Below are 27,869 nucleotides of genomic sequence, written 5' to 3' on the forward strand. Positions count from 1 at the left end.
GTGTAGAGTTTCTCCATCTTTGGCTGCAAAGGACATAATCAATCTGATTTCGATACTGACCATCTGGTGATGTCCATGTGTAGAGTCGCCTCTTGTGCTGTTGGAAAAGAGTGTTTGCTATGATCAGCGTGCTCTCCTGGCAAAACTCTATTAGCTTTTGTCCTGCTTCATTTTGTGCACCAAGGCCATGCCTGCCTGTTATCCCAGTGATTTCTTGACTTCCTCCTTTAGCATTCCAATCCCCTATGATGAAGAGGACATCTTTTTTTGGTGTTAGTACTAGAAGGTGTTGTAGGTCTTCATAGAACCGATCAACCTCAGCTTCTTCGGCCGCAGTGGTTGGGGCATAGATTTGAATTACTGTGATGTTGAATGGTTTGCCTTGGATTCGTACTGAGATCATTCTACCTTTTTTAAGATTGTACCCCAGTACTGCTTTTCCCACCCTTTTGTTGACTATGAGTGCTACTCCATTTTTTCAAAGGGATTCTTGCCCACAGTAGTAGATATGATGGTCACCTGAATTGAATTCGCCCATGCCTGTCCATTTTAGTTCGCTGATTCCCAAGATGTCGATGTTCAATCTTGCCATCTCATGTTTGACCACCTCCAGCTTACCTTGATTCATTGATCTGACATTCCAGGTTCCTAAACAATATTGTTCTTTACAGCATCGGATGTTCTTTTCACCACCAGACACATCCACAGCTGAGTGTCCTTTCGGGTTTGGCCCAGCCGCTTTACTCTTTCTGGCGCTACTTGGAAATACCCTCTGCTCTTCCCCAGTAGTATATTGGACATCTTCCGACCTGAGGGTCTCATCTTCAAGCGTCATATCTTTTAGCCTTGTGATACGTTCCATGGGGTTTTCTTGGCAAGAATACTGGAGTGGGTTGCCATTTCCTTCTCCAGCGGACCACATTTTGTCAGACCTCTCTGCCATGACCTGTCCGTCTTGGGTGGCCCTGCACGGCATAGCTTATGGCTTCACTGAGTTACGCAAGCCCCTTCGCCACAACAAGGCAGTGATCCATGAAGGGGCTTGTATTGTTATACTGTGGTTTTAATGTTCTATATGTTTTATATTGTTTTATTGTGTGCTGTTTGGTTTTAATTTTTGTGAACCGCCCAGAGAGCTTCGGCTATTGGGCGGTATAGAAATGAAATAAATAAATATTTATAGACTGAATATAAGCCCATGTTGCAATTATTCATTCTGAGCACTTTTACCCTTGTTTACCTAAAGTACTGTTTCCAAATTCTAAGTAAATAAAACTACAGGAGAAGCTGCTCAGACTGAGGAACACAGGGAACAAGGGATTTGCTTTGCCTCAGATTATTAATCAGGATATTTTTCAACCAACATGTCAGGAGGTCGCCTCTGCTGCCTTCTGAAATCCTCAGGTAGCCAGAATCAACAGGCAGACAATAGGGCTCTTTTCCAAGGCTTTATTTCCATTCAACCTAATGACGCTTACAGATGCTAACTGCTTGATCCTACGAGTGAGACTTAAGAGAGCAGCCTACTTGGGGGTTCTAACCTTAGGAATCAGTTGATCTCCATTTGGAGGGGAAGGCGGGAAACCTCTGAACTTATGGGCTAGGAGGAGGGATTCCACCCCTTTCACGTGGGGCATCAGGGTACTGCTGTTGCCGTCTCGCCAAGCGGGCTGAGCGCCTCCTCTCAGCGCCCGCCATCTCCCGCTTGACGCTACGCTGGCGCCTAGCATCCAGAAACTGCTGTTGTGCCTCCCTCATCCTACCAGGGTCACTATCACTCTCAGGAATGTGTACTGGGAGGGGCTCTCCTCCTGGTTGCTCCTCTGAACAGGGGAGGTTCCTCTCCCATGGTTTCTATCTCTTCCTCAGAATCAGAACTGCTTTGGGGCTCTCTGGGCTCCGATCCAACCCTGACATCATCCTCACTCCCATGAGGCCCCCCCTCGTGACGCCCCTGGAGCCCTAGGCTTGTGGGGGTATCGTTGGTGGAAGCATCGCAGCAGCAAAGGGGCATGCAGATGCTCTGCGGGTTCCCAGGAACGTTTGTCCAGCCCATAGCCCTTCCAGTCCACTAAATATTGCAGACGCCCATGGGAAAAGCACGAGTCCAGGATCTCAGTGACTTCAAACTTCCCCCCCCCAGGACCGGGGGCAGGGGGGGGGCAGACTGAGCGATGAGGGTCGTCAGAGACCAGGAGGGAAAGTAAGGAGTGATGAAAAACAGGATGCACTTTCATGGAAGGGGGAAGAGCCAGGCGAAAAGCGACAGGGTTAATCTGGGCTGTAATCTGGAAAGGGCCTGCGTGACGTGGCTCAAGCTTTTTCACGGGAGAGTGAAAGGGGAGGTAGGAGGTGGACAACCAAACCCAGTCCCCCAGCTGCAGGGACGGACCTGTCTGGCGATGCCGATCCTCAGTTTCTTTGTACGCTGCTTTCGCTTTTTCGATGGAGTCCCATAAAAGGTGGTGCACCGAACGCAGCTCCTCTAAAAACTCATGGGCTGTGGGCACCGAGGATGGCCCAAGCGAGGAAGGGAAGGCCTTTGGATGGTACCCAAAACTGGCAAAAAAGGGAGTCTGGTGGGTAGATACATTGCAGGCATTGTTATAAGCAAATTCTGCCAAAGACAGCAGGGAAAACCAGTCATCTTGTTGGTAATTTACATAACAGCGTAAGTATTGCTCTAGAGTTGCATTGGTGCATTCGGTCTGACCATCCGTCTGGGGGTGGTTAGCAGAGGAAATGCGGAGCGACACACTGAGTAGCTCAAGTAGCTCCTTCCAGAAATAGGCTGTGAACTGGGGCCCCCTATCCGAAATGAGTCCCTCTAGCCATCCATGGAGATGGAAAACATGTGCCAAAAAGAGCTCTGCTGTCTCGCTGGCCGTGGGCAACCCGGCGCATGGGATGAAGTGAGCCATCTTAGAAAATAAATCCACCACCACCAGAATGGTAGTCTTACCTTGTGAGCGAGGCAAGTCGGTGATGAAGTTGAGGGAAAGCTTACAAGGGCCCAAGGGGGTAGGCAGGGGGTGAAGTAAGCCCGCGGGTTTGCCCGCGGGGGCTTTCACCCTCTGACAGGTCATGCAGGAAGCGACATAGGTCTTGACGTCCCAACACACTCGGGGCCACCAAAAATCCTGTATCACCCCGTGTAGGGTCTTGGTGAAGCTAAAATGCCCAGCAGTGGGGGAATCGTGGCACTGACGGAGGACTTTTTCACAGAGGGGTTTAGAAGGCACATACACCAGACCAGAATGGTAAAGCAACCTGCCTTGCAGGGAAAAGGGGGTAGAGTGGGGGGGGCAGAGGCTAGCCCCAAGTCCTCCACCTTCTTGTGGACAAAAGAATCCAGAGCTTGTTCAGTGTGAAGGAGCTCCTCCCAAGAGCGAGGCACCACTGCTGCCGCCAGACTTTCGGGGGGGAGAATCAGAGTGGGGGAGGGACTCTCCTCACCCCCTAGCTGGAGGTCCGGCTTACGAGAGAGGGTGTCAGCCTGCTGGTTGTTGGCGGCCTTCACATGGTGGATCTTCAGACTGAATCAGGAAAAAAACAAGGACCATCTAATCTGCCGCTGATTTAAGGCACGGGCTGTTTGGAGGTGTTCCAAGTTGCAATGATCAGTTCTGACTTCGACGGGGTATTGCGCCCCCTCCAGAAGATGACGCCACATCTCCAAGGCAGATTTATTTGCCAACAGCAACTTCTCCCAGATGGTATAATGCTGCTTGGACATGCTTAACTTCCTGGAGTGGTAGGCGCAGGGTTGCAACTCCCCCCCCGCCTGACCTGGCTGGAAAAGAACTGCCCCCACTGTAAAGTCAGATGCATCAGTTTGCACTACAAAAGGCCTCCTCGGGTCAGGGTGCAACAGGATTGGCTCAGAACTAAAAAGCCCTTTAAGTTCCTTGAAAGATTGGTGGGCAGAGGCAGTCCAAAGAAAAGGAGATTTCTTGCCCTCAAGGAGGTCCGTGAGACGAGATGTCAGTCTAGCATATCCAGGCAGAAACTTCCTGTAGAAGTTGGCAAAGACCAGGAAACGCTGTAAGTCCTTCTTTGTGGATGGAGCCTGCCAGGAAAGGATGACCTCGACCTCTGCAGCATTCGTCGTGATGCCGTCAGCTGAAATAATGTAGCCGAGAAAGTCCAAGAATGTCAAGTCAAATGCACATTTCTCCAGCTTGACAAAGAGACGGTTTTTGCGGAGGCACTGCAAAACGGCCATGACATGGCACTGATGGTCATGGGGGTCAGCAGAAAATACAAGTAAATCATCCAGATAAACAATGAGGAAAGTGTCCAAATAGTCTCTGAAGATGGCATTCATAAAGTGTGGAAATGTGGTGGGGGCGCAGATGAATCCAAAAGGCATCACCAAATATTCGTACGCCCCGTACCGGGTTCCGAAACAGGTCTTCCACTCATCCCCCTCCCGGATACGAATTAGATTGTAGGCGCCACGCAGGTCCAATTTGGTGAAAATCTTGGCTCGCCCCAGGTGCTCAAGCATCTCAGGGATTGAGGAAGGGGGTATTTGTCCGGGATAGTGTTGGAGTTGAGGTTCGGTAGTCATGCACTGGCCTGAGCTCCCCTGTCTTCTTGTGAACAAACATTGTCGGGGCACAGGAGGGGGAGGGGCAAATGAATCCCTGGCAGAGGTTGGTATCGAGAAACTCCCGCAGAGCTCGAAGTTCTGGCTCTGACATGGAATACAGCTGGCCCGCCGGGATGGTGGCACCCAGGATCAGGTTAACTGTACAAAGGAGCGGTGGGGGGGGGGGAGCTGGTCAGCCTCCTTCTTCTCGAAAACATTCCAGAACGCCGCACTTCTCGCACTCTGGGAGAACAACTGGAACAGAAGAAACGCTTGGGGAAGAAGGGGAGGGGGCGGAAAGGGTTAAGGCGTGAACCAGGACCGCTGCCCTGTCTGGGAAGCAATGCTGCAAGCAGTAAGGAGAAGAGAACTGCACTTGATGAAGCTCCCAAGAAATCTGAGGATTGTTCTCAGAGAGCCAGGAGACGCCCAGCACGATAGGGTATTGTGGAACCCTGGCCAGGTGAAATTGAACCTGCTCAATGTGGCCCTGGGAATGCAGAGTGACTGGAGCTGTAATCTGAGTAACCGCTCCCAAAGAGAGGGGACGCCCGTCGATGGTATCCACCCTCAACCGAGTAGGGAGGGGTAAAGCAGGAATGTTGTGCTGCCAAGCAAAATCTTCATCCATGGAACAGGTAGCAGCCCCAGTGCCAGGAGTTCCCCCCCGCTACTGGGAGGACTGGAGGTGTACAGGAAGGAGCAGATGGGAGGGCAGGGGGGTTCGAGGAAGGTGCCCCCGGGTGCGGAGCAGGCCCCCGTAGTAGAGACCCCCAATAGGTTTGGGGTGTGATCTAGTCAGGCTTGGGGGCGAGGAGGAGGAGGAGGAGGAAGAAGTGGGGCCGTCGGTCTGGAGCGACAGGACCTGGCAAAGTGCCCCTGCTTTCCGCACCGAAAACAACAGTGCTCAGCATGCCGCCTTTCCAACTCCTCTGGCGACAGTGCAGCTCAAGTGGCTCCCAGTTGCATCAGGGTCTCCTCCACTCCGGTTGTGGGGGGGGGTAGAGGGGGCAGTAGCCGGGGGGAACGGGAGGAGAGAAATCGCGGCCACTGGAGCTCCGCCTGGCCTGTCGGCGCCCCTCCAGGCGACTGTCGATCTGTAAACAGGACTGGATGAGCTGCGCCAGAGTAGGTGGGTGGGGCGCGTGCGCCAACTCATCCACGATCTTGTCTTTCAAACTGTCCAAAAATTGGGCCACCAGAGCGGCATCATTCCACTGTAGATCCTTCATCAGCAAGCAAAAAGCGGTTGCATAGCGGGAAACTGAATCCTTGCCTTGCCTGAGGTGGCGAATGTCCTGAGTTGCTGTCTGTGCGTGAAGGGTATCACCAAAAAACTCCACCATAGCCGTCATGAAACCTAGATAGTCTCCCAGCAGGGGTCACCAGCGAGAAGAAGAGACGAAGCCCAATTAGCTGCCACGTCGGAAAGCCGGTTAATGACAAACCCCAAGTGAATCTGATCTGTCAGGAAATCCTCAGGCTGGAGGCGCGTATACAGCTCCGCCTGCGTGCGGAAACTGCAAAAATGACCCCTCTCACCCGAAAACGTCTCCAGCAAGGCCACCGGGCACTTGCGTCAGCGGGGAATGGGAGGCAGAATGGGCTGAGTGTCAGCCTGCAAGGCCTGAACAGCAGTCGTCAATTGAGTGACTTGCTCACGCAGCACCTGGTTCTCCTGCATCAAGGGAAGTCAAAACCTGTTCCATGGCACTCTCCCAGAATGAGTAGGAGAAAAAGAAAAAGGAATGGAGATCAAGCTGTCGGGAGATCACCCCTGCTGCCTTCTGAAATCCTCAGGTAGCCAGAATCAACAGGCAGACAATAGGGCTCTTTTCCAAGGCTTTATTTCCATTCAACCTAATGACGCTTACAGATGCTAACTGCTTGATCCTACGAGTGAGACTTAAGAGAGCAGCCTACTCGGGGGTTCTAACCTTAGGAATCAGTTGATCTCCTTTTGGAGGGGAAGGCGGGAAACCACTGAACTTATGGGCTAGGACGAGAGAGTCCACCCCTTTCCCATGGGGCATCGGGGCGCCGCTGTTGCCATTGCGCCAAGCGGGCTGAGCGCCTCCTCTCAGTGCCCATCTCCTGCTTGACACTGCGCCAGCGCCTAGCATCCAGAAACTCCTGTTGCACCTCCCTCAGCCTGCCAGGGTCACTATCACTCTCAGGAATGTGTACTGAGAGGGGCTCTCCCGCTGACTGCGCCTCTGAACAATGTGCGGGTTCCTCTCCCATGGTTTCTATCTCTTCTTCAGAATCAGAACTGCTTTGGGGCTCTCTGGGCTCCGATCCAACCCTGACACAACATTAGTTTCAATGGAAAGAAGCCTGTGCCCGATCTGTCAATAGTATCTTCCTGAGAACAATTTATCTAATGTTCATATCTTTACTAAGCTTGAGTACAACTCTCAGCTATAGTCCACACAACTCCTTAGGTAATGAATGAGGACCAAACTATGTGCAATGCAGGAGATCCATGACTGGATCACCTAACATTAACATTTTATTTTAAAGCAACCAGTGGGGGCTCTAAATTTGATGGGAACAGTGGCAGGTATGTGTGTATTAAGTCTCCCCCCCCCATTTTGTCAAATGAAATTTCCTGTTCCAAGCTGCTATTAGCCCCTTGGCAGAAAATATACAGCTAGCCGGGGTGTGTGCGTGTGTGTGCAATTATCAGGCAAATGGAAGAAGGAAAAGGGTTAACAGCTCTTCTTTCAGCATCACTGTTCCCATCAAGTTTGTAACCTTCTGCAGCTATTTTAAAATAAATAAATAAATAAATAAAAAGTTGTGTCATTTGAGATCATGGCTCTCTTGCTTCATATGTATTTTGGTTCCATGTATTTTGGCTCCAAGCTTTCATCTAAGCAAACTCATGGAAAAAAACAGGAGCAGTTTGCAATTCAAGCAATGTTAAAATAAAACACTTTCTTAGAATGAAGAGCCCACTTGGAAAACTGATTTACTTAAAAAGAATTGTGGGGAGGGGGAGGGAAATCAGTTGTAGCAGAGATGTTTCTTCTTTGAGGTTAGGAAAGTACGGGTACAGATGGGAAATAAATAAATACCTACTACAGCCAGGTTTTTAACCAGTTATGGTTTCCTTCTCATTTACTTACCGTACTATTAGTGAATCTGTTCATATATGCTGTGATGACGCCACATTTGCTGCCAGTAAAAAGTTGACAGCTGTCTGGTACCCAAGCACAACTTGTTACCTTAGATACAAGAAAAGGTGACACGTTCAAACAGTAACATTATTTTTGTTACATTTATGCCCTTGTGTTCATCTCAAAGAGGTCGCTTAGATAATACACATAACATCTTAAATATAAACACTTGATATGTTTATATTCTTAGTTCTTTAGCGGCTTTGTCTTTTGGGGGGTCAGGGATGTGCAATAGCTCTTAGCCACAAAGAAACCTACAACTGGTTAATTAGGGTGGAAATACACCAAGTATTGATTCCTATGTACAACAGGGCTCCTTGCTTTCCTAATTTGAAAGTCATTACTCTGTGCAACATAGGAAGCTTCATGAAAGACTTGAGAGGTGCTAGTAGTAGCTCTCAGAGCAAGACAGGGGAAAATACTGCTCAAAAATGAAAAGCCCCACTGCATTCATGCAAGCTAGCTGTATGTGTAACTGGGGTCACGGGATCAGAACCCACTAATTTTACCTTTTTCGTTCATACTAGCATGACAACAGCTGCCTTTATGAAGAATCATATTCTGATGGACTTACTCATAGACAGTGCTTCCCTGTGTAGATACTACCAACTTGTCTATGTCTATATAATCAAGAGGAAGGCAGCAGAGATCCAGGAAAGCCAGGGAAGAAGGACATGAACTTAAGACCAATTGATGCTATCAATATCCGTGTGCATGCAAGTAAACACACAGCAGCAAAAATACATTTTAAACAGTGGTCCAAAAGGCAATGAAAAGCCAGTGGCCGGTCCACTGCTTATAAATATGTAATTGCCAACTAAGGATAATATCTAAAATGTCTGACAAAGTAGGCTCTAGCCCATGATAGCTCATGCCATAATATAATAAGTCTGTGAGGGCCAGTTCAGACATAGCAATTAGCATTGCACCCATATAATACTTCCCCACCTCTTTCTCTCACACCATAATAAAACATATTGGAGGTTTAATAACCAGAGTTTCTCTTTACATCAGACTCTGGTTTTATATCCTGGTTATTAAGCAGATTAAATCAGTATCCTGGTTTAAATGTAATGGGAAAATGTGGTTTAATAAACCACAATAAAAGCACTGAAGTGAGGTACACAAGGGAGGGAGAGAGAGGTAACGTACAGGCACAAGGCTCATCCTTAGTCTAATAAATTGATCACTACCTCTGAACTAGGCCTTAGTCATAAACTGTGCTGTCTTTGCTGCAGTGGACTAACTGCTATTTCAAATTCTTCCAGCACTGCTTTCTATAGATGAAACGTTACTTTGAGAGAGAAGAGAATTCATGAGTTTTACCTGATGAAACTGTGAGCTCTGAATAAAGTTAACTGGAGGTTCACTTTGCTTGCTTTTTAGTCTCAAGATATTGTCAGCATAACCCCAACTGAGAATTGCTGACCACTGGATAGCTGTACTGTGCATGCTTCTAACACCTACAACAACAACAATAATAAAGACATTCAGATCAAGTAGAAAATTCATGCTATTCTAGCCTACAAGAAAAGGCACACGTTGTGTATCTATTTTTAGCCTTTACAATTACTGTTAGCATGTTTAATGCTCCAGTGAAGTCTTTTACAACTCCCATTTTAAGCCTTAAACAATGTGGTCATTTTTAACTTTAGTTATCTGGGATATTCACATTCTGTGTATCCATATCTCAAACACTAAACTTGTTATAGAACAGAATCCTTTGGTTTCATACACACACACACACACACACACACTCATGAATCTTTGTTAAACAGTTACTACAACCAATTCACATGCGATCAGAGCTGTATGGTTGCTACAGAGACCTCAAACCATGTGGGAAGCTGGCTGCATGCAATAACCCCCACATGGATCAGGGAAAGATTCTTGCTGCACCTGCAGAACCGTTTAATACTGGATAATTCTGCAGATGTGGTTAAATTGCTACAACTCACATGGGAGCTATTTCATACGTTGTTCTGCTCTCACATGGGAGCTATTTCATACGTTGTTCTGCTCTCACATGGGAGCTATTTCATACGTTGTTCTGCTCTCACATGGGAGCTATTTCATACGTTGTTCTGCTCTCACATGGGAGCTATTTCATACGTTGTTCTGCTCTCACATGGGAGCTATTTCATACGTTGTTCTGCTCTCATACAGTTTGGGATTGCAACAAAAATTACGCCACCTAACATACAAGTTAGGCCTCAGTATCATTTGTAATCTTTGGAGGAGTGGGAGACTGGACAACTCTGCAGTTAGATAATTAGGGTGCCTTCATGATTTCTTTTTCCAGAGCTTCTGAGAGACCATGAGAAGCTAGCATCCTTACCTTGCTCTTTGCTATATATCATCAGCAGGCAGAATTTTCGGGACAAACCACAAATAGCTCTAGTTGGCAGAGCTTGCAGGGAGCCAAACCTTTCTCCATGTGGCTGGCTGAAGCAGACCACAGGATCTGGGGCACTGGGGGATCCGACGTATTCCCCCCACTTCAAGCCTTTGATCCAAGGTAGAGGACTCTGGAACAAAGACAACACAATAAAACAGCTGTCAATGAAGGCATTTTAAAGAAACATGGTTGCTAAGCCTTTTATATGCCAAGTTGAATGCAATTTTATTTAAAATTAGTTTAAATTAATATTCATAGAATAGAATCATGGAATAGTAGGGATGGAAGGGGCCTACAGGGCCATCGAGTCCAATTCCCAAGCTATTCATTAGCTATTTATCTACAGATAAAGTTAACTTCAGTTACAGTTAAGATGCTAAACCAAATACCGAAAGGAAAGATAGGAGTCATATATCATATAACTGAGCAATTCGTCATTCGGGTCATATATCATATATCTGAGCAAGCTCTTAAAGCAGTTTCCCAGTTCAGAGTAATGGAAAATGATGATTCTAGAAACCAAGAGAGTGTGGCTGAAACCAGGTGTGAGGATAGAGGAGGGGAGGCAGTGCACAAGCACAGACCTTGTTCTCAGGCCAATAAACCATAGCTCATTGGATCATGATGTCCAAGCTAGGCCAAAAGCAGATCACATCAGACTAACCTTTTCATTTTCTGAGTAAATAACTGGCTTCCTGGGTAAAAGAAATATAGCAGATCTAATCCTGTATTTTAGTGAAACTTTCCTTTCTAAATGTTTTACTTTTAAGTAAAAAAGTAAAAATTAGTGACAATATTTGAAGGATATTAGTGAAAGCTTTAAAAAATATATTACTTAATAAACAAAAGGCCCTTGACGTCTCTGGTGGTAAAACATTGATAAAGCTTCTTATAGAAAAATACATGGGCATTACAACAAAATGAATGCACAACCTGAAGCACAAAAGATTACTAGATGCTTTACAGTCCAGCAAAAAGGCCTCCTTATCCAACGAAAACAATGAGGTGGGAAATACAAGGTGCTGATTAAGTCTCAGCCTCTACATACACATACTTTGATAGAAGCTTTAGTAAAATAAGAAATTCCCTTCCAGTTACTACCTTAGCAAGTTTTTTCCACAAAAAACAATGGGTTGGATCCAGATTTAGTCATACTTCGTAGATGCACAGAAATGAATGGGGCTTAAATTAGGACTAATTCAAGTACCATTGATTTCAATGGGTGTGCTCTACATATGACTAAATCTGGATCCAACCCAGTATTGAGAATATGTTTCTTTGTAATAGATACACAAAGCAGGGTACAATAGCTGTCACAGACTAAATTGAGTAGCCCTATGAATCGCACTGATATACCGGATATACAATCTCTTTAGTATGCTCCCTTGTTTCTCTGAAAGCAAACTGCACTAATAATCCCATGGCAGCAGGGAGCTCTCCTTCCATAATGAGTTTGGATCCAGGTCTGCTGACATGTGCAGTATGGAACAGCTGGCGAGGAGTTTGTCCATATGTTTTTATCATCGTCTCTAGGGCTCTTCTTTGAACTGGATCTTCAACAGCCGACACATCCATTCCAAAGTATGTCTAAAATGTGAACCAGACACAAGAATATGAGGTTTGGGGTGGGTTGGTGGGTTCTCACTGCACAGTCTGATGCACTTAACATGTTAATGCATCTCTGGGTGCTTGAGCTTTATATATTAAGCACAACTCTTGAGTAGCCAAGCATAATATGACGCTTGAACAAAACAGTATCAAGGCTCCAGACTACCAAGAACTGTTCTGACCTGTTCTTGGTTTTTATTATGATCAGAATAAATGATACAGAACACATAAGAGAAAATGAACAGTTTCCAAACTTGGAAAGAACAGCAGGGCCAGTGTCTGCTAGGTGCTGTGATCTTTCTAACCTCATTTGCAAATAGCCCATGACACCTTTCCTAATTTTTTTCTATGGTTTTGTCACTCTAAACAAAATGAAACTGTTATCAGAGAAACTGTTATCTACTCCTTCTTTTCTTTAGCACGAGAAAGTACTTTAATGGCCATCTTTAGATCCTTTCTAATCTGGGATCAGGCCTGGTTTTGGAATTGAAACTGCTTTGGTTGCCTTGGTGGACGAGCTTCACCAGGACCTGGATGGGGGAGTGTGTCCCTGTTGCTTCTGCTGGATCTCTCAGCAGCCTTTATTATCATTAACCATGGTGTCCTTCCACCTGCTATGGGAATTGGGTGTACTGCTTTGCAGTGGCTTGAGTCATATTTGACTGGCAAATCCCAGAAGGTGGTGCTGGAGGACTCCTGCTCAGCTACTTAGCTGTTAGCATGTGGGAGACAACAAAGAACCCTGAGGGACCCCACAGGCCATTTAATATTTACATGAAACCACTCAAAGAGTTCATCCCAGGATTGGGGGTTGCATGTCATCAATATGTGGATTATACTCAGCTCTCTCTTCTTTTCATCTGAGGCCAAGAAAGCAGTGGAAGCTTTGAACGAGTCTCTAGCTACAATAATGGATTGGATGCGGTCTAATAAACTGAGGCTTAATCCAGACAAGACAAAGATGCTGTTAGCTAGTAGAAGAGCTGAACTGAGAGTTGGAACATGTCCAATTCTGGTGCATGCTATTTGCCTTCACTAATGCTCCACTTGCATATTTATAAATAAAGCACATATTTGAAAGTGCCATATCTCTCTTCCAAAGGAAACCAAAGTCTGAGCAGCAATAGCCCTGGAATTTCTCACTGGTCAGAGAAGTGGGAAGCGTGCAATAATACTTTGCTCAAAACGATTTCTAATGATTCTGTCAAAGAAAAGTGATCAATGAAAAAGGATACTTACAGCAGGATGAAAGACATTGATAGCTTGAACTGAAGCTTTGCCCTTTTGCTTATACCCAAATACTAAATCAATCCAGTGACAAATGGTCTGGGAAACATGGTCAGACTCTAAAGCTTGACGGTGGATCAGGATAAAAAGCCGGGGATCATTTCGAGCCCATGGTGGGAGGTTCACATGGTTTACTCTTTCCCCATTCTGTCGTACTCCAAAATCAAATCCTATAAATATAAACAGTGACTTATACTAGTTGGTTTAGGGTTGAGTAGCCAATATAAAGAAGTGATCTGCACATTCATGCCCCACTCTTCCTCTAAGCAACTCAGAGCAGAGTCCTCCCCAATTTTACACTCACAAGAACTCCATGAGGCTACATTGAGTTTGAGTCCCTGCTCAGCCACAAAGCTTGTAATCAAGTCCCACCTTTTGATTCCAACACTCTAACCACTACAGCTGGAGTCCTTCCACTACTTTTGTGTGTATAAAAATGCACCCTTATCAATGTTATTTTGTTAAAACATTTTAAAAGAGCATATTATTATATACTTATGTGCTGTTAAGCCACAACACATTTTCTTTCTCAGCTTATCATTTAAAAATACTTTTCCAGTGATGGAGTTCTTTCAAACTTCTTTCTTAAGTTATCCACTTTTATTTTGGGAATCAATGACCTGGTTTGCATATAACATTAACCCATAGTTTGTTTAACCCATGGTTAACCTATGGTGTGGCACCCTATCTAGGATTTGTCTGGCAGACGATTGAACAAGCCATGATACGTTTTCTCAACCCCTGGGTTGCTTCTCTCCTTCTTTGCCCTCACCCTCCCTGTATCCCAACCCAAATGCCTTTGTGGTGCTATACTACCAGTGTGTAGAGCAGCTGCGTTTTTACCATTCTTGCCACCACCTCTCAACGCTGGCAGAATAACCCATGGTTCGGGGTTCACAGAGAGTTTCGGCTATTGGGCGGTATAGAAATAAATAAATAAATAAATAAATAAATAATGACAATGCATGGCCCACTTTGTCAAACCCAGAGTTCACAACCCAACAACAAACCATGGGTTCTCTTTCTCTTTCTCGGTTGTTTGTGGTTAACAAACCATGATCTGTGACTTGGTTCACATGTAATGCGCAATCGTGGGTTAATTAACCCAAGAATTGCTGGGCATGAATGGAGTAAGCAACCGGCTGCCTTGGGTGCTCTCCTCATTTCTGCTTTCTATTTAAAACCTATGATCGCCCCGTTCATAGGTTGTTATGGTAATGTTACGTGCAAACCGAGTCAGTGTCTCATTCTCTATTGCTTTCAAGGGTATTACCCTTCACAAGTCAGACTTGCCACAACATGGCTGCTCACTGGACCCCATTCTCATGATCCACACAGAATCGATGCCATCATGATTAAGTCAAGGTGCAAATGCTCTCTTAGAGTCTTACTCCCAATGAACTAATAGCATGGAATCTTAGGATGAAATTAAAGGAGTTTATTTTATCAATGTTCTTTTCTTGCTTACCAGGGTCTGCAACTATAAAACCCTAGCATTGGTGAGGCCAGAAATTCAAGCAGTTTCCAGCCATACTTCCCAATACTGCCGACTGTCTACATCCCCTGCTTTCATTCCTATTTTGGAGAAGTGTGTATTTGTTCATAAATGGGATTTATGCAGTCAACATCAAGTAAATATAGACAAGGATTTTTAAAAAATAATATTGGCTTGATATTTTTCAACGTACCTTCTCTGTTAACTAAAAACTCAGGAAGATAGAAAAATTCTGGGATGAGCTCCTTTACATCAGTCATAGATTCGTATGATGAAAGGCGCCAGGTTGTGTTGGTGGAGTGGAAGGTTCTGTCTGGAATATCGAAACTCTGATCTGTAAAATAAAGCCATATTAAGCTGGTTATATAAGCTGGCAGAAAGGATCACACTAACTATACATTTAAAGAATCCTCTAACAGGGAAAAATAGCACAAATACGGATTTTTTTTCTTATTTTGTGTGTAAGAAAGGAGGCGGCACATTTCAGCAAGCGAACCTTTGTCAATCTAAAGATTCTTCTATGCTCATATTAAAAGGTTTGAAACACAATTTTTAAAATGTCTTACCGTTTCATAGCTAGATCATCATCCATGAATGTATTTATATGCCGCCTTACCGTAAATTATGCTCAACAACCCAATCGGTACAAAACTATCCAAGTATCTGTACAAATATTTCTAACAGTATATACATGCACTAAAAATACTAATGTCATAAGACACTTCGTAAAAAATATCCTATCATAATATCCACATTTAGCCAACAATAGCAATAAATACAAAATAGCTTCCATAAAAAAGTGATACATTAAAATATATAGGATTTATATCATGAAAACCTAGGCCAATTTTACCTTGATAAGCTAAAAACATCTTTGTGAAAGGAGGCATTCTAACTAGGAAGTGAAGTACTGTTCCACTATTAGAGTAATGAGATCCATAGTGATAAGGCTGTACAGGCGGCATTGGGTCATCCTCTCTAGCTCCTTTACGGTATTCTTCTTCTAGATACTGCAGCAGGAAGACACACCGAAAGAGGTCAATTTCTGTCCATGAAAGCAATTCCACGTTGGCACTGGTCTTAAATCAGTAACATTGTGAGGTGATTTTTATTTTTTATTTTAAGCATTTAATGCACCTCTTTGTAAGCTGCTTTGAGATGCCTTTGAATTGATAAATAATTGTTACAAACCAACAGGATAAAAATAACGGTAACAGCAATGAGAACAGAAATCACAGAGCATAACACAGATCAACATTTCAGGTTACATATCTGATGATCCCAAAAGGCTTCACACCAAAAAGGACAACAGACACAATCGCAGTCAACCTTCCCTGCAAACAGCACTCCATAAGTTGGGATCCACAATAAAGACGACCCCCTTCGTTGCTCATCACTTGCATGATGAGCAAAGTGATGAGCAAAGAAGGGGGGCTTCTGAATACAAGAACAGGGCATCTGAAGACAATCTTAATCATCGGGTAAGGTTTGTGTGAGACAGCCTATCAGGTAACTAGGTCCCATGCCGTATAGGGCTTTCAAAGGTGAGAACGAGTACCCTGAATTGCGCTTGGAAGCAAGCAGAGCCAGTGAAATATATTCTCTGCACCTGGTCCCAGTTAATAGTCTACTAAAGTTGCCCTATTTTGTCCTAACTGAAGTCTCCAAGTAGTCTTCAGGGTTGCCCCATTTTCAATGCATTATAGTTGTCCAAGAGAGATGCTTGTGGGTAACTGTGGTGATACTGTCTTTGTTTAAGATGGATTGCAGCTGCTGCACCAGCCATAGCTGCAAGGTGTTTCATGCCACAGAGGCCACTTGAGCCTCTAAAGGGCTGGATCTAAGCTCACCCTCAAGCAGTGAACTTGATCCTTTAAAGGGAATGTGACCCCATCCAGAAAAGGCTGAATACCACCTCCCCGCTCCCACAGAACCTCTGTTTGAGCTTCAGTTTGACAAGAAGGATCCCATTAGCATCTGAAATGGCCAGTTCATTTCCTTCTAGGATTGTACTTGGATTATGATCAGGAATATTTCTCAGGTTCTCTCCTCTGCTCCCCTTCACAGCTGTGGGAAAGTACCAAGTGAAGTAAGAGCTATGTTTGCTCAAATCTGCTATTTCCTTGATCCAAAAAGATAGAACCCACTAGAAAGACACACCACTAATTACTTTATGAAGATTTCAGCTAAGATGCTGTGATTAGTTCAAATTAATTTATTTATTATTCAGGGTTAAAATCTCCTGAAAAGTCATCTGTGGGAGGAAAGTACAAGTTACACAGAACTGCATGTTACAAAGTTCTACCTTTTTAAAAAGCATCCCAAAGTTGCTATTTGGGCACTGGAAGAAAGAGAACAAGAGTGTGTGTGAGCGTGCGCGCACACACAAGTGAGCGACCTCGTGCTCAACAAGTTTCCAAACACATCATACAAACAAGCTTACAATTATGTCTCAGTAAGTGTATTTTCTCTTCTCAACGAAGACTTCCAGTGCAATCCTATACATGTCTACTCAGAAGTAAGCCTCACTGTTTATAATGAGGCTTACTCTCAGGTAAGTGTGTGACTGAGCTTTAATGAGCTTCCGCCGTGCATTAAAAACGTGGTTGTTCAGGCAGGCATTTGGGGTGGGTTAGGGTATTTTAGAAAATGTTTTTATTGTAGAATTTTATTGTTTTAAACTGTTTTATTATATGTTGTACATCGTCCAGAGTGGCTGGGTGACCAGCCAGATGGGCGATTAATAAATTTAATTAATTAACAAATAATTGCAGCTTTCATGCTAGTGTCGTAATCCATGACTGGAGCCCCTACACTATACAAATGAATCTTATTTAATGGAGGAAGGGGGACGTCTACTACAGAGTAACCTTTTTAAAAGCCCAGTGATAATACATGACAGAAATCTATTCATGAAGTATACTCTAACATGGATGGGTATTTTTACATTAGCTAAATAGCCAAAGTATCTTCACAGCTTGCCTCATAATTTAGTCAGGCACAGGGATGTTGGAGAAATCTGCAATGGAATCAAATGAGTTTAGATTTCTATGAATCTGACCCATGGATTCCGCAGCAGACCAGCTTTTCGCAAATCACATGGATTCTGTGGATCTGTGGACCTTGTTTTATTTTACCCAAATTTAGTCATAGAAAAATATGTAAAATAAAAAAACACCAGCTGAAAATGCACACTTCCCCCATAGGCTAAAGCATGAAAATGTGCATTTGGGGTGGATTCACACATTGGGGGGGGGGGATTTTCACAAGTACAAATTTGCACAAATGTGAATTTGTGCAAATTCAGGAAACTGGAAAAAATCCGATTCTGCCAATGCGTGGACAACGGAACAGAAGGCACCTGACAATCTACGAAATGCAGACAGAATGGATTCTGTACATCCCTAGTTTCGCAATAGCTCCTTTAGATTATAGCTCAGCAGTTTCACTGATAGACCTTCAGTAGCTCAACAGCCTAAATATGAGTTGGAGGGTGAACAATGGCAGCCAAGAAAAGTACCCCTCAAATGCCTCTAAGCAAGTATGAAGTCAAATGAGAAGATACATGGAATTATCTCATATCATAAACTAGTATGGGGAAGAATGTGGAGTTATGAGTATTTTACTCCCCTTCACTCATTTGAATTAGCAGCCAGGAACATATGGATACACTTGCAGAATGCAAGGCAAATTTGATGGGATTACACAGAGCTTTCCTTCGATACCAATTTGGCATTAAAAAATGGATAAATATTTTAATACCTTATAAGTGTCCACATAACGATCTTCCTTTTCTTTCGATTGTACAGCTATTGGTTTGACCAAGTTTCTGAAATGATTACAAACAAAGGCAACTTGTCAATTTCATAAATTACTGATATGTGCTGTAGTTAAGAAATACAATTATGAATGCAAATTAAATGGGTGCTTATTAACAAAAATACATGAATTTTACAGCACGTAGCAAATTTAGTAATATTACTTTGAAAGGAATAGTTCATGACATTTCTTATTACCTATAAACAGATGAATCATTTAAGTCCAGGGTTTCACTAGTATAGTCGGAAAGTATAAAGGGAAATACTGGATACTGCATGAGATCATTGAAGGAACGGCCAGCATGTTTGTTTAAATGAGTGAGGTATTCAAAATTAGTGATCTGCCCTGTGTACCACAGCTGTGTTAGTGCAGTAATGTTGCCATACTCCAAGAGATTAGGAAGGTTGTTTGTTAGGATGTTGTGGTACACGTCATCACGCACCTAAAAAGAATCAAAATGTCAAGCTTTTACCAAACCACAATTTGGGCATTTGAAGCACACATATTTTCAACTTTCTAGGACATTCTATTTCAGTACTTCAGCCAAATTCACACACAAACACCTACATGCATAATTCGAATCTTGGTATGTATTAATCTCAACAGTACTGAGGTAATCATACAAGCTCAAATTAATAGTTGTCCTACATTCCCATCATAAGCCACACACATGCACATGTACACACAAACTATGCATGCTACTTCATGAAACAGCACCACTGTGCCATCTACGAGACAGGTTAGGACAACAGCATATACGAGTTCAGACATTTCAGCAACAACCCCCAAAATGTGGAATCTCATCCAACAAGCAGGACAGGCTTCCCCTTTGTCCTTTTGCAATGGTTATGAATTTTTTGTTTTTTTTGGTCAGTCCTTTGACCGGAACTGTACTTTTCTGATGTGCTTTCTTTCGTGTATGATAATGTAGTTGGCGTTAAATATTGTTTTCTCCTTTTTTGGTTGATTGTACAGTGCTTTGAGTTTTACAGAAAAGGAGCATAACATTTTAAAGAATCAATAAGTTTTAATAAATACTGTTCTTTGAATTGCAACAATCACCTCAAGATTGCCAAAACAAAGAGTCATCCAATTCATATATAGGAACACTGAAATGAATGTTTTCTATGTTAATATGTCCATTACTATATAAATTTCTGTATACATCATTCCTGTCACGGTCAGCTATCCATGCCAAGTCTTTTGAGAATAAACCCTAGCAACCATTACTGAAAGCCAATTAAAATGAAACTGAATATAATTTCTGTCAAATTCCATTTACCTTCTTGCTAAACCTTTTAAACACGTTTAAGTGGTTTCCAAACTAAAAGGTTTCTCCTTTTAGTAAGAATCAAAATTGATTGCAGTGACAAAGGTACTAGGTGTGATTAGGGGTGTATGAAACTCGCTTACCTGGCTCCGCTGGGTTCTGCAGGTGGGGGGAGGCGCTCCGTCCCTCCCCCCGGAATCCTCACCAGGGGTGTAGGTGCTCTGTGCCTCCCCCCAGAATCCTGGCCAGCCGGCTCCGCTCTGCAGCCAAGCCGCGGAGCCACCGGCCAGCTCCGGCCGCCCGCAGCTGGACATCCGGACACTGGACAGCCCTGCAGGGACGCAAATGGTGGCTGTCGTAGCCACCGTCATTTGCATCCCTGTAGTGAGCCGTGATAGGCTATGTAAATATTTACGTAGCCTATCACGGCAGGGGGAAAACCCCAGCATACGCAAATGGCAGTAGGCGCCATTTGCATAGGTTGGGTTTTTTTTCCCCTTGCCGTGATAGGCTACGTAAATATTTACGTAGCCTATCACGGCAGGGGGGGAAAAAACCCAGCGTACGCAAATGGCGGCGGCTACCGCCATTTGCATACACTGGGTTCCCCCCCCCCCCGCCATGATAGGCTACTAAGTATTTATGTAGCCTATCATGGCTGAAGGAGGAAGCGAATGGCGGCCGCACGACGGCCGCCATTCGCACAGCAGCGCAGACGGGAGCAGGTAAGTGCTCTGATTCGCGCGCTTTTCATGGGGTGGGGGCAGCGGGCACTTCGTCCTGCACGCCTTTCGTGGGTTGGAGGGGTGGGGGCTTCATTCCGTGACAGTTTTCGGGGGGCCGAATGCACTGGCATTCGGCCTCACCGAGATCCATCACGGAATTCTCTGACATCCCTAGGTGTGATGGACTTCACACCAAATAAAAATGGAAGGAAACAAAAATTCTTATTCATAACAACCAGTTGTCTAATTGGTCAAAAAGTTCTTCATTAAAACAGTGAAAAATTCAGGTTAATTTATTCTGTGAGTAAGAGCTCAATCCTATCTGACCCTGCCCAATGCTGATGGCCTCTGCTACAGCAGCAGAAAGCCCTGAAATGTGGTGTTCTGTGGGCAGGGAGGGGGGTTGAAAGAAGCTGGCTTTGGATCTGCTGGATCTCAAGCTTCTTTGTTCCTCCAGGGTTTGTGGCCCATCAGCTACACCAGGGTACATCTGGCATAGCAAAACCTGCTTCCCCACTTTCCACTTTGGCCAGAGTGAGCTGGCAGGGCTTGGATTGTGGTGGTGGATCTGCCGCTCCGCACTTTCACAGCCCCACTTTGGATTGCTCTGTAAGCTTATTTTGGAACCTACTGAAGTAGTTTAGGTAAATCTCTGCCCAACAGCGCTATGCAATCATGAAAAATGTTCACCTTTGTGTTGTCAAAAGCTAATAGTAAAGTTCTGCCATTGGTTAAAAATATTTCAACTGTATTGTCTCTTAATTGCCACCAACGCTTGTGCACTTCTTTGATTTCTTCAAACGTCCAAGAAAACGATGCTGGTTCAGTTTCTCCGTGAAAACTCTGAAGATGCAACATATTATGGTTATTAGCCTTTTAAAAAATGATATGGATTTAAAATGCATTTCTCTGACACGCTAGTATTGCTTAAACTTTCAGATACTCTACTAATCAACTTTATTATTGGGTGGCACATAAATACTGTTAATAAATAACAACACCACTTCTAGATTTTATGGCATATTTGAGTCAATAAATATCTTCCACAGACTTTACATAATGAATACATGTTCTATTCATAAATACATTCTGACTCCATTCATTTCAGTCCATAAAGCAAAGCCTTGACTAGATGTTATAGCCCCTGCAAAGGGAAACAAACATCCCTAACCACTTAGAATTACGTGTTTTCAGTGTATTTCCCCACTTGAGAAACGCTGGGGAAGGGCTACTTTTGAAATATTTACAAAGGAAGGTTTTTTTTTCATGTTTCTAACAAACAAATGTTTTTTAAGTGTGTCTAAACTCTCAGGACGCTTAGCACAATTACAGGTTATTGCTGGAATTACACTTATAACTCTTACTTACTGAGCTCTCGATAGTATCAGAAGCATTGTCTTCCACAAAATACATTCCACATTTCCCTGCACAATGAAGAACATTTAATAAATATATTTATACAATGTGTATACTGCAAACTTTTCATGGTAGATACTTAACCTCTAAATATACCACTGACATCAGCAAACAATTATGAAATTAAGGGAGCAATCCTATGTCCCCTAGACCAGGGGTCCCCAACCCCTGGGCCTGTTAGGGATCAGGCTGCAGTAGGGGTGTGGGAACGCCCCCTTACCTTGGGTTCGTGTGGGGGGGGAGGCGATCCATCCCTCCCCCCCGCCCTGAAATCCTCGCCAGCTCCGGCCCTGTTCTTTGAGGTAATAGCCTATTACTGCAAAGAACAGGGATGTAAATGGCGTCCGCTATGCGGACGCCATTTGCGTCCCAGCGTCCAGAAGTCCTCCCCTGGCCAGAGCCGGCCGGAAGCTCTGCGGCGAGTCCAGGGCTGGCGAGGATTCCGGGGGGGGGGGGAGGACGGATCGCCCCCATCCCGTGGACCCAAGGTAAGGGGGATTCCCAGACCCCTACTGCGGCCCACTCCCATCCCCCCCCCCGGTCCGCGGAAAAATTGTCTTCCACGGACCGGTCCCTGGTCCCAAAAAGGTTGGGGACCGCTGCCCTAGATAGCATCTGTGGGACATAGGATATTTTGGTTTCCTGGATCCAAGCTCAGAGACAGGGCTCCAAGCTCAGAGACAGGAAACCACACTTCCCACCCTCTCCCCTCGCAGCCAGCACAGAGAGAACCATGCTGCTGTTATGAGCTCACAAATGTGAGTTCGTAGGGGGTGAAAGGGCGTGTTCCCAGGGGAGGGGAGGAGATGGGGGCGGCACCAATACCATGGCTGCCCCACAAATCCTATGGCCACACCAGCCTCCTTCCCTCCCCCTCCTTGAAGCCTCCGCTAGATGAACGAAAATGCCCATCTAGCTAATGGCAGAGCAGGAGACACAATGCACCTCCCACTCTGCATAGGACACTCATAAGCCTTTGAGTTCAGAGACTTACGCATACCCAGGGCGGATCCCATAGGACTGCGTCCTAAATTGACACTAGATTATCAGCCACTGGACACTTTCTAAAAATAACCATAACACATTTATTGCACAGAAAGTCCATGCAACTATCAAAATGTATCTTCTTAAACCAGTTATTAATTTTGCCTTGAAGGTTTAAGCTGTTGATATCCACAGAGAGGCATAATTAAACTACCACACAAAAAATAATTGAAATGTAAGATCATCCTGGAAGTTTTGTTGGAAACCACAACGTATGTAGCATGATTAGTCTCTAAGGATGCAATCTTATGCATGTTTAGACAGAAAAAGTCCTACAATTTCCAGCATTCCCCAGCCAGCATGGGTGGCTGGGGAATGCTAGGAGTTGTAGGACTTTTTTCTGTCTAAATGTGCATAGGATTGTGCCCTAAGTATCTTTAACTATAGTTCTTAGTTAAATGGCTGCTACATCAGATACAGCAGGTACAAACAGTGTAAAAGTAAACACCAACATAGTGTAGGAGAAAGGAACAATCCCTTTTTTTAACAACTGCTGCCCTCCCTGCCCCTTCACTATTGTCTCCTCTATCTGTTCTTTTGGCTACTTCAACTACCACCCACCACCCTTTCTGAATGGCTGCTGCTAGGACTTGTTATCACCCTCACTCACAGCTGTTGGGATAAGCAGCCAAAAAGTATAGTATTCTCCCCTGTCTAAATTAATCTCTATTGAATAGCTGAGAATGTGTTCTGCCCCATAGCTCTTGGATGGAAGATGAGTTCCAGTTGCTTTGGGTCCCAGTAAAAGCAGCCCATTAGTAAAGAATGGGTTGAGGAGAATAAGCAGACTGAGAAACATCTTGGAACCAGGATTAGTACTACAAAAAGAAGGGAGAGGTGGAAAAGGAAGAAAACATAAGCACTAAAGCTATAAAAAGTAGTAACATTTAAGCAGTTTGTGCTCTGACCTTAGTTTTCCAACTATTATGAACCTCACCAACACATTTGAAGCTTCAGATTCACACACATCTTGACAAAAATATTTGTTAGCTTGCAGAAATGTAGCTGAAATGCTGAGAGCCAAACTAAACATGATGTTAAATGTGTGATTGCATTTAAAGTTGTGTGTAGTTTTTTTTCCTCTGAACAACAGCTCCTGGGTCCCCTGATCAGGACCAGGACCACAGCGCACAGGAAGTGAACTAACATTCACCCCTTATCCAAAAACATCCCTTCCCCTGAAGCTATTATTTGGCCTGGGGGGAAGCTTCCATCAGCATAAATGGAAGCTTCCATTCTGGGACTAGTAACAGCTTCAGGGAAGGCAATGTTCATGGGGACCACAGCGGTGTGGGAAGGATTAAATCTGCCTCCCTGTGCAATGTACTCTGGATCCTGTTTGCCTCCCTCCACCCACATCTGTTATTGAGAAGAAATAAACTAGACATGTCATTAAATTGTGCATTTAACATTATGACTAGTCTAAGAATAATAGATTTCCCTTTCCAATGTTTTCCAAGGTAACAAAAGGTGTTGTTCACAAAACAGCCACACTATTTGCTCAAGTGTGAGTATAGGGAAGTAATTTTTTTCTTACCTAGTAGCAATTCACCAGGAGTCTCTCTAGATGGTGCCACGTTGATGCATCTTCGATTAACTCTGCAGAGATATACAGGGAGTACCACTGACTCATTTTTATGGATAGAAACATAGAAACATAGAATAGTAGGGTTGGAAGGGGCCTACAAGGCCATCGAGTCCAACCCCCTGCTCAATGCAGGAATCCAAGTCAGAGCATCCCTGACAGATGGCTGTCCAGCCTCGTCTTGAACGCCTCCAGTCTGGGAGAGCCCACCACCTCCCTAGGTAATTGGTTCCATTATCATATTGCTGTAACAGTCAGGAAGTTTTTCCTAATGTTCAGCCGGAATCTGGCTTCCTGTAACTTGAGCCCATTATTCCATGCCCTGCAGTCTGGGATGATGGAGAAGAGATCCTGGCCTTCCTCTCTGTGACAACCTTTCAAGTACTTGAAGAGCGCTATCATATCTCCCCTCAGTCTTCTCTTCTCAAGGCTAAATGTGCCCAGTTCTTTCAGTCTCTCTTCACAGGGCTTTGTTTCCAGTCCCCTGATCATCTTTGTTGCCCTCCTCTGAACCCTCTCCAGTTTGTCTGCATCCTTCTTAAAGTGTGGTGCCCAGAACTGCACACAGTACTCCAGATGAGGCCTAACCAGTGCTGAATAGAGGGGAACAAGTACTTCCCAGGATTTGGAAGCTATGCTTCTATGAATGCAGCCCAAAATAGCATTTGCCTTTTTTGCAGCCACATCACATTGTTGGCTCATATTCAGCTTGTGATGGACAACAATGCCAAGATCCTTCTCGCTTGTAGTGTTGTTGAGCCACGTATCCCCCATCTTGTAACTGTGCATTTGGTTTCTTTTTCCTAGGTGCAGAACTTGGCATTTATCCCTATTAAATGTCATTCTGTTGTTTTCTGCCCAGTGCTCCAGTCTATCCAGATCACTTTGAATTTTGTTTCTGTCTTCCAAAGTATTAGCTATCCCACCCAATTTGGTGTCATCTGCAAAGTTGATCAGCATTCCCTGCACCTCCTCCTCCAAGTCATTCATACAAATGTTGAAGAGCACTGGGCCCAGGACTGAGCCCTGCGGTACCCCACTCATTACCCCTCCCCAGTTTGAGAAGGTCCCATTGAGAAGCACTCTTTGAGTCCGATTCTGTAGCCAACTGTGGATCCACCGGATCGTTGTTTCATCTAGCCCATTTTGAGCTAGTTTGCTCATCAGGATATCATGGGGCAGTTTGCCGAAAGCTTTGCTGAAGTCAAGATATATGATGTCTACAGCATTCCCACGGTCCACAAGGGAGGTTACTTGATCAAAAAATGAGATCAGATTTGTCTGGCAGGACTTGTTTTTGACAAATCCATGCTAGTTTCAAGTAATCACGGCATTGTTTTCAAGGTGCTTACAGATGGATTCCTTTATCATCTGCTCCAGAATTTTCCCAGGGATTGATGTCAGACTGACTGGTCTGTAGTTCCCAGGATCCTCCTTTTTGCCCTTTTTGAAGATAGGGACAACATTAGCCCTCCTCCAGTCATCTGGCACTTCCCCCGTCCTCCATGATTTTTCAAAGAGAACAGACAGTGGTTCCGATACTTCTTCTGCCAGTTCCTTTATTACTCTAGGATGCAGTTCACCTGGCCCTGGAGATTTGAACTCATTCGAAGTAATTAGGTGTTCCTTGACAATATACCTATCGATCTCAAGCTGCAATCCTGCCCCTTCAGCCTGTACTTCGCCTTTGCCAGGGGGGTCATAGACCCTCTTTTGGGAGAAGACTGAGCCAAAGTAGGAATTGAGCACCTCTGCCTTTTCTTTGTCATCTGTTATCATTTTGCCATCCTTATTTAATAGCTAAACAACCATTTATTTCCTCTGCCTTTTACTATGCACGTAGCTGAAGAAAGCCTTTTTATTGTTTTTAGCATCCCTTGCTAACCTCAGCTCATTCTCAGCTTTAGCCTTCCTGATGCCATCCCTGCAATTCTGTGCTACCTGCCTGTACTCTTCCTTTGTAACTTGGCCTTCTTTCCACTTCCTATATGTGTCCCTTTTTGTTTTCAGGTCATCCCTAAGCTTTTTGTGAAACTTTTTGGCTTCTTCTGTTGTCTTCCACCTTTTCTTCTTGTTGGAATTGTTTGTAATTGTGCCTTCAGAATTTCCTTTTTTAAAAGCTCCCACCCATCTTGGACTCCTTTTCTCATTAGCGTCGCTTGCCATGGGACCTTACTGATCATTGTTTTGAGTTTACTAAAATCAGCTTTCCTAAAATCCAGGGTACGCATTTGACTACACTCGGCTTTTGCTTCCCTTAGAACCAAGAACTGAAGTACAACATGGTCGCTTTCCCCCAGAGTTCCTGCAACTGCTACTAATCCACTAAGTTACCTCTGTTAGTTAGGATAGCCGATCCTCTAGTTCCTTCCTCTACTTTCTGTAGGAGGAAGTTATCCGCCACACAAGTCAGGAATTTCCTGGAGGGGCCATGTTTTGCAGACTTGGTCTCCCAACAAATACTGGGGAAATTTAAGTCCCCCATTACTACTACAAATATCTAATATAATTAGATATACAAATATCTAATACATATTTGAAACAACTATTCTCAAAATATAGCATCATATTCATTGTGTTCCAGAACTTCAAGTATGCCACTGAAGTCTAATTTATTGTGCATCAGTAAGTGAGGTGACTAATCTTTTTAGCTTTACTTCACAAAAATTACATAATATTCACCGAGGGAACAGAGGACAAAAAGGGTCACACAAAGACATTTTGCCTTTATTATAATAATTTACTTTTTACTCATAATTTAAAGACAGATTCTGGCTGAAACATTATACCTATAGGAGCAGTTCAGAATAGGCTGCCTAGAATGCTGTACCTGTTTCCTTAGGAGCTACTCAAGAAAAGGCTGGATAAGCATCTGTCTGGGACTTTAGGTATAGGATACCTAGTATTAGGCAGCTACATGACCTACTGAATTCTATGACTCATTATGGATTCATCAAGGCTTTTACTACCCGAATGCTCAAGGTAGTAAATGTTAATTTCTTGTATGCATAGTCTTTACTATGTTTCAGAGTACCACTATGTATGTTGTAGCAAACACAAATAACTGTTATCGCACTTTTAAAACTAAGGTGGTGGATCCTAGCAACTGTGAATGGAGTTCCACTTGTGGAACAAGGTATTCCCATCCTCTCCTCCTGGCTGCAGCCCCCTGCGCCGCCCCACCCCCCAAAAGCCACCGCTGAGGGCTTGGGGCCTACTACTGGATGAAGGAGAAGTTGGCAGGAATCACAGATATTCCCCTGGTGCAAATGCAAGTACCATCTGCTTGATTTAGGGCTCGTTTGGCTCCAACCCTAATAGAATTATGGTAGCATAAGCTCTCATAGACTACAGCCCACTTCATTAAATGCGTAAGTGTTATCCTCAGTTGGCAGATTAAATAGATTACACACACATAGGAAACATTGTAAGCAACAGGGCAAAAA

The 27,869-nt window shown here is 44.2% G+C and overlaps 1 protein-coding gene across 8 annotated transcripts in view; it reads right to left on the bottom strand.

Annotated features, from left to right (window-relative positions):
• LYST (lysosomal trafficking regulator) overlaps window positions 1–27,869 on the bottom strand; it is a 146,388-nt gene that overhangs the window by 20,308 nt on the left and 98,211 nt on the right. For 6 of the 8 annotated variants that reach the window (XR_014786801.1, XR_014786800.1, XM_084828183.1 and 3 more), the window contains 12 exons: window positions 24,376–24,437; window positions 21,747–21,802; window positions 21,069–21,221; window positions 18,581–18,825; window positions 18,327–18,393; window positions 15,418–15,574; window positions 14,758–14,898; window positions 13,022–13,239; window positions 11,531–11,761; window positions 10,115–10,304; window positions 9,103–9,239; window positions 7,726–7,824 (listed from right to left, as the gene is read on the bottom strand). Coding sequence is in view for 6 of the 8 variants with exons in the window: in XM_084828183.1 (XP_084684309.1) it covers window positions 7,726–7,824; window positions 9,103–9,239; window positions 10,115–10,304; window positions 11,531–11,761; window positions 13,022–13,239; window positions 14,758–14,898; window positions 15,418–15,574; window positions 18,327–18,393; window positions 18,581–18,825; window positions 21,069–21,221; window positions 21,747–21,802; window positions 24,376–24,437 (1,756 nt within the window). In the remaining 2 variants the exon portion in view is untranslated. Of the gene's footprint in view, window positions 1–6,095; window positions 6,273–7,725; window positions 7,825–9,102; window positions 9,240–10,114; window positions 10,305–11,530; window positions 11,762–13,021; window positions 13,240–14,757; window positions 14,899–15,417; window positions 15,575–18,326; window positions 18,394–18,580; window positions 18,826–21,068; window positions 21,222–21,742; window positions 21,803–24,375; window positions 24,438–27,869 lie in introns of those variants that run through there. The other 2 variants (XM_084828185.1, XM_084828186.1) reach the window with 2 other exon arrangements.

Source organism: Heloderma suspectum, chromosome 1, assembly GCF_057233095.1.
Source record: "Heloderma suspectum isolate Gila_16-S chromosome 1, 16-S_ref, whole genome shotgun sequence".
Taxonomy (NCBI): Eukaryota; Metazoa; Chordata; class Lepidosauria; order Squamata; family Helodermatidae; genus Heloderma; species Heloderma suspectum.